Below are 7864 nucleotides of genomic sequence, written 5' to 3'. Positions count from 1 at the left end.
CAGTGGGCTCTGTACATCACATGGACCGTGAGATGGTCTCGCAGATGATGTTGAATCTAAGGGGCTTGGGTGGTATAAACTATGGTTGCGTAGCCAATGCGTACCAGTTGGTGTATGTGAATGGGGTGCGCTCGATAATCCGAAGGTTCGATAGTCCGAAGTTCATTGATCCAAAGGTTCGATAGTCTGAACAAACACATTGCCATACCCGAGGGTTCATTGGTCGAAAATGAAATAAGGTTTGTTAATCCTAGCATTTGATGCGATAGCGAAACTCCGAATTTAGAATAAGGTTAGGCCTAAGTAGTCCGAAGGATGAATTATTCCAAAATGAAAACATGTCTAGGTTCAATGGTCCGAAGGGTTCATGCATCCGAAAGCACACAAGGTTCAATACATGTTGTCCGAATTGACAATAATGTTCAATGCTGTCAATTCGGACTATTGAACCTTATTGTCGATTCGGACTAACGAACTTTATCGTCCTTTCGGACTATCGAACCTTCGCATAATTTAACCTCACTCTATTTTCGGACTAATGAACACTTCGGACTATCAAACCTTCGGACCGTGCGAACGAACCTTCGGTCTAACGAACCTTCGGATAAACGAACCTTCGGATAAACGAACCTTCGGACTGTCGAACCTTCGGACTATCGAGCGGTAACCATGTGCATTACAATTCCAAAATCGTTCGGCATTATAATAATGTATATGCAGGTGCGAAATTTCTGCGTCTTCAGATTTGCTATCGCGCAGACGAGTAAACGATTTTATTCATCAGATGTGTATGCAGTCATAGGTGAGTGTAGTTTAGGTCTATAGCAAATGCGTACTGCCAAGCTACTTTTCGTATCATTCTGAAAACGGGTATGGTGTAGCGTGTATGGAATACACCTTAGTACAGTATCTTCCCGTGACGTCGTACCAATCACCTTTATGGTACAACTTCATAAGTTCTGTGGAGTTACCCCCACTGACTTGGTACTTACTTTAGCGACTTCTGTAAAGAAAGAACACACGCTGTGTCGGCATGAGATAGCTTGCATCCCGCCGTTCTGGATTCGTTCCGTTCTGGTACACGTCGTCTCTTTAATGCGAGCAGTAGTGTCTGTGATTGGCTGAGACGTAGGAGCTGTGCATGTGGTCACCGCATACACACACGAGCGCCGCGCCGGCGATATCTGCCAACCGCCGTTTGATCATCGCGATTGTATTTATTATAGTATCGATCGCGACACCCAACTGCAAGGACTCGTCATATGTCACCGACACACGGACGCGGCACATACACACACCACGCGGTCTCTCATCTCATCACACGCCACGTAGTCAGTCAGTTGTACAGATGCTATCCGCTGGCGGTACATGTCTGTGTGATTGCAGAGCTGCTTGACAGGTGAGCTGGAGCCTGGACGCCTAGATAGATGAAGGAATCTCGGCTGACATCTCCACCTGCACATGCATCGTCCAAGCTCGGTAGGATGCCGACTCGTGTCCTATCCGACCTGACCTTTACGATGAGGTGTATGTAACTGCGCTTTTGACCCACATTCAGTATATTTACGCCCTTGCCTCGTGAGACGTATTATGCGCAATCGCTGAGACTGCTGATTAAAAAAAAACGATCTTAGTCACATGGACTGAACAACGCAGAGTACTGAGTTCAAAGGACTATAGGTTTTGCATAGAGTCGGCCGCGAGGCACACGGGGCACATCTGATGCCGCGCACGCTGATTATTTTGTAGGACACCGTAATCCCGCCCAAATCGCTGGGCATTCACAGTGTTGCGTGTTTGCGATCGCACTGATCCTTGGGGAGGTCGCTTGCCGTCACCCTCTATCTGAATGTCAGCGAGCATCCTCGACACATGTTTTCGCCGTGCCGTGCGGACTCAACGCCGGTGTAGTGTGCGCTCACAGACTTTCAACAGAGAAAGGCCAGCGCGCTCCGTCTGCCAATTACACATCTCGTTTTGGTGGACTAGCCAGCCGTAAACAAGCCAATTCTCCCGCTTATTTTCCTGTCCCATCCCGTAGCAGACAACAACGCCGACGAATCGTCTATCAAGCCAGGCGAGCCGTCATCAGCAAACATCGCCGTGAAGGAGCAGCGTATAGACGAAGAACCGCGTACCAAGCCCACATGACGGCTTTAATCATCGCCAAGACGCTCCCCACTTAACGCAGCAGACACGACAAGCAAGTCGTTATTTTGCTGATGGATTTAACTCATCAGTGAGTTCAGCTCCTTCCTTTTTTTTCTTCCTTGATTGGAAAATTCCCGAGGTGCGAAACGGCAGGATAAGGTTGTTTGGCACGTCATTTAACTTGGCTTCGCCTTGACCAATGCAATCCGGTCTGTATTGCATCAGTCCGTCGTAGCGGACACGTGTACCGTTAGTGCTTTTTATCGCTGATGGCAATCGCACGCCCGATTAGGTTTATTCCCAAGGTCTCCTTCTGCTTGGAAAAATGTTTGTGAACTCAGCTATTTGTCTCCGTGATAGACGTTAATCCAGCCAGCAAGAAGTCGTACTTTCATGCATTTCAAATGCGACAGGCGTTCATCTGCATTTTGTGATGCAAATCCAGTGTCACTCCAAGGATCAGCAGATACCGGCGAGTAGCGTATACAACTACATGTATCTCTGCAAGTCTTTCGGTGAGTGTACAATTTTCGTCGACTGAACTGCACTTTAAAGTTGATCACACTTATCTTGGTTATATTGCTCTCCTGTGTTTCACATAACATCTTTCCGTGAAGTCATAAGGAAGACGATAGAGGATTGTGTATCTCATCTCGACGCTACTGGTTTTCAATACTGATCAGAATTGGTAATGGCGAACATCAGGTGCGTCTTTTGAAGCAAAATAAAAATAATATATCGCCTGAGTTTTATCTGGAGGGATGCTTGATTGGCAGTCTTGCAGTGCATAAGTCAAGCCCTCGTCTAGTCGAGCCCATCAACTGCCCAGCCCCCCATCTCTAGGATCCAATTACTGATCCCCGATCGCAATCAATCATGGATGACTTTCTGCGGAGACTGACCCGGGTGCACCGCCGCGACTTGCCGGTGGAGCCCGCGGAGCCGGCGACCGCTCGCTCCCCTTCCTCGCCCAGCCGTCTGTTGGACTACCTCATCTCCTCCACCACTACCACCACTACCTCCCCGGATTATCTTGGTAACTTTACCCTCCCCAACGACACCACCACGGGTTTCCCCGAGAGTACGCTAGAACAGGACGGTCACGTCCGCAGCAACGAAGCCTTCCCCCTGTCGTCTTTCGCAGTCATCAAGGCCGTCGTCCTGGCCATTGTGCTGGGCATCCTGCTCCTCACCAGCTGTCGAGTGGTGGGCAAAATCGTCTGCAAGAATTCCTCCAAAGATCAAGCGGAGCAATGATGGGCTTTCAAGAAAAACAAAACTGTATATATATTTTTTGAAGCTTGTGTATCGTTTATTTATTTCATGTTGCAATATATCTCTGTGTACATGTATATGCAATGGTAAATGGACTGCCGTGTATGTTAAAGCAATGACGCAATGTGCAGACAAACAAACTATTGGGCTTTATAAAAAAAAAAATTATTTACCAAATCTTCAAAGATTGTATCTCATGTTTGTAAGAAAAAAACCGGCCAACTCCAGTTATAGAACAGTCAAGACAAAAATGATGATTTCTTTTATATACAGGGTGGCTCCAAAAAAAGTTAACATATTTCAGACGCAGATTTCAGACGCAGATCGCAAACGTGTTGAGATTGTTTTGAGACATTCCTAAAGTAAAAGATCTAGGTGGTATTATGGTGAAAACGGCGTTGAAAATAAAGCCTGAATTAAGAAATGGCGGTCATATGCAGAAAATGGTCAAAATCAGTTTATACTCACACGTGTATGAGACATGGTCATTGGTATTGCAGTTCTTTGTGCACGCAGTGCTATTGTTTTGACTATGTCTCATAGACTTACATGTGATGGACAAACTGGCGTTTGACCATTTCTCTGTCAACGGCAGCCATTTCTTAATTTAGACTTAATTTTAACGCCGTTTACACCATATACCACCAAGATCTTGTAGTTTGGGAATATATTAGAAAGAATTTCAACATGTCTTACCAATTTTAAGACATCTGCGTCTGAAAAAAAAGCGTCATCTTTTTTTGGATCCCCTTGTACATGTGGAGCTGAGCGTTATAAGTAATCACCACTGAATAAAAAAGTGGCATCTCTGTCCACGTATAATGAACAGTTCTGTTACAACAAGTGGACAGCAAACGACCGAATGCAAAGTAATGACTTTGCAGAAAAGCACTCACGAGTGTATATCTTTCACTCCAAATTATCTCCGTTTCTCCCCCATAACATGCGTCATTGCTATAACTCGTTGTCCGTTAGATAATGAACTGCCACAACATTGGACTTAATCACATCGATGAAACCATATGGGCAATTCCATGGTAATAACTCACGCTACGGGGTCTTCCGTCAAGTTTGTACTGTAAGCCTATAAAGTCAAAGTATTAAGGGTGAATTTTTCTCACAGAAGATCCCTTGAATCTAAGTGACTAAACTGCAAAAAGAGGAAATCAAATAAAATTTTGCTGGTTTGGCAATAACTGTTTTTTATTGGTAACTCACGTTGATGGACATGGAAAAATTAAGTACCTTGCATTTGAACGTGTCCTCATACTGTGAAGTGTTGGAAACATCTTTTCAGTGCTCTTACATCATTAAGGTGTAAGTCATATGCTACCATAACAGTTATTTTAAAAAGAAATCAGTCACGAAATCTTCAGTTACCGTTACGGTAACTCACAGTTTGTCCACCCAACTTTGGTACAAGATAAAACAAAAAATACAATTATAATCTCACAAAAAAATCTTTTGCCATAAAATATGAACCTTTCTCTCTGCCTGCAAACCAAAAACTCACAATAACACTTGCATTTTGCATGTAAAAACAAGGTGCCAAAGTGACTACTTAAAATCCATAAGTTTATCCCAAAGAAAACATTTTGGACACAAAACAAGCACATGTAACGATATCTAATCACACTGGCACACAACTCAAATGAAAGTTCTTCTTGTTCACTTTCATTTGATACCACATTTGAGGTTGTGGTGCTTCTAGTTCTGAGAATTTCATTAAATTTTACACTTCATAGCCATGTTCACTTTCTCATGGAATTCCCCACACAGTGGCGTTCTTCTGTACCTGATACATGTATATGTTTCCATTAGCACTCCTTTTAGTTGATACCATTATCATCAAGGTAACAAAATCTATTTTACGGGGGTTTTTTTATGTTATTGGAGTAAATTGCATCAAGGGAAGTACTGATGATCATCAGTATATATGCACCAAAGAACTGCACATTTGCACATACTGATTAAACTGCAATGCAATTACGTATAGTACAATGCCTAATAGAGGAAGTGAACACGTCTTGTAACGAACCGAACAAGTACGTTGAACGGAGCTTACATGCACTTTACTGTCCGCATGATTGCCGACGAACGAGATGACAAACAAAACAGCAAATTACATAAATAAGAGGTAATTTAAAGGCTAGTCACGTGACCGTATTTCCTCTATACACCATGCCGGTCACGTGATCACTGTTGCTCAAAGCACCTGCTAGACGACGGTTTATTCTGAACAATATCTTGTGTCATTACTAGGGGATTTTGTGAGTGTATAGTGATCACGTATACCGGTAATATATCACGAAAATCAGTGGTACAAGTCGATGCAGTGCACCTGCAACTTTCATTATCTTTATGGCGTCTATTTTAAAAACTGAAATGACATTGTACTGTACATCTACAGGGTGGTGCAAAAAGAAGGAAACCCACTTTTGACAGCAATTTCACCTACTTGTTGAGCATATTTCAAATGTTCAATTCAATGGTATAAAAGTATTGATCTGTAAACATAAGTGACGAAAAAATGATTGCAAATGTATATTTTGTCTCTGATATATGGTAGTTCAAACAATTATTGTGCCAAACCCGTTTGTCCACGGACGGCTTTATTCCATCCGCTTGATGATGAAGACAAGCTGATTTGAAGACAAAACACACAACACTTAACACGTGGACAACAGTGACTTGGCGACTTGTATTCAAATCAGCATAATTGAATAAAATATTAGCATAAGATAAATTTCCTGTCAAAATTGGGTTTCCTTCTTTTTGCGCCACCCTGTATTTTAAAAACTAAAATAACATTGGACTATACAACTATAAATTCAGCATGGAACATAGTTGCCACTCCAACCTCATTGAACATTTGTTGACAGATACGAAAACACTACAATTACACATCAAACATGTAAATACAGCACCTCAACCGAGGGGGGGGGAATGAAAAACAACATCTACGAGGATGCCGTGACACTAAAACTGGACTCAAATTATTGTTTTTCCCGATTGAAAAATTTCAGCCTCGTTCGTACCCGGGTCAAGCGGGGACATCATTCTGGCACTGATGTCATATTGGGCCATCCAGACTGGCACAGGCAATAGTCTGGCTCACAGTCTAGAACCCATCTGACAGAATGATGATTAGGGAGTAGAGAACGTGACAGAGTCTCTCTCTCAGTCTCCCCCTCTCTCAAAGATGCAAAATTCCCAATCAAACGCCTACACTTGGAAAGAGGACTAAGTAAAACACATTCCACAGCAGTCGCGTGGCGGTATTTGAAAGGGTTATTACCAATTCTTCATACGAAACATGCATGTGATTTCAAATGCCGGTGTGTGTTTTTTTTGACAAATCCGAAAGCAGCCAAAGGTTGAGGTGCATGAACGTCCTCATTGTCCTTCGCGAAAGAGTCAATACAAATGTTATCATGCAGCTACATTTCCCAGGGGGCACTTGACGTGTTGAACATTCGGAGATCGAGCAACCATCAATGTTGGTTCAACAGCAAAAACATTAACGGTAAACTAGCAAAGGTACACAATGTATAGGGGGCTAGGCTGATCTTTTCAGAAAGACGATGCTGCTCTGACACAATGTAGTTCATGTATGCAAGTCTTATAGGTACACGCAGATAGTAACAACATACAAATGCTATCTATTATATTTAATCGTATTATTGATTTCACAAATTGCATTTGACAACATAAATGCACCACAGAGCTCGCGCACGACACAGAAGTCCAATGTTATATCAAATACGATACAACATACAATACTGTAGGTTATGTTCATTTCGTGCTGTTGATTTCACTAAAGGGGCTCGACGACTAATACACCAAAGAGTTCGCACAGACACTGTTTTATGTTCCCGTGAATCATTTCGTAATGTTAAAATTAAGTCTTGACACATTTTAGTGCGTGTTATGTTTCTAGGTATATATTGTCCCGACTGATTTGTTAGATTGTGAGCAGGAAGTGCACGTCTTCCGTACTATACACTGTATGTATATTTGGGAGGAGAAACTACATGTACTTGATTTGTTGGTTTCTGAAAAAGAAACAAAAATATTCTGTGTATAGCACTTCGATTTATATACATCAAACACTTTGTTAAAATATTCCTACCTTTTTTTTAGCAACGCTGATTGTGATATTACTTTTGGCTCTGTTTTTAACTAAAAGGAACATAACTGAGCGGCCACACCATTATGATTGCCTTATCGTATTTAAAATTTCTTTAAAAACAAATTGTTGCATTGGAGAGATTATTTGTGGAGATATGATTTTGGTGTTTGGAAATGCAGTGGTTTAGATATAGGGTAAATTTTGAAAGATTATTGTGGTCGCATTTTAAATTGCTGATTTTCTTTTATTTTGCTCTTACGATCTGAAAGCCTGAACAAAACTTATTTTATTCAATGATAAAAATAA

General features: G+C 42.0%; 1 protein-coding gene across 1 annotated transcript; it reads left to right on the top strand.

The window, feature by feature from the left end:
- The first annotated feature begins 1150 nt into the window (after nt 1–1150).
- On the top strand, nt 1151–4902 carry LOC119719083. Its single transcript, XM_038188392.1, has one exon. It carries the CDS (start codon nt 3028–3030, stop codon nt 3406–3408), a length of 381 nt encoding a protein of 126 aa, XP_038044320.1. The 5' UTR covers nt 1151–3027; the 3' UTR covers nt 3409–4902.
- The last annotated feature ends 2962 nt before the right edge of the window (nt 4903–7864 follow it).

Source organism: Patiria miniata, unplaced genomic scaffold (assembly GCF_015706575.1).
Source record: "Patiria miniata isolate m_02_andy unplaced genomic scaffold, ASM1570657v1 HiC_scaffold_8, whole genome shotgun sequence".
NCBI lineage: Eukaryota > Metazoa > Echinodermata > Asteroidea > Valvatida > Asterinidae > Patiria > Patiria miniata.
The sequence above is the reverse complement of the archived record's forward strand: the minus strand, read 5'-3'. Positions and strand labels throughout refer to the sequence as shown.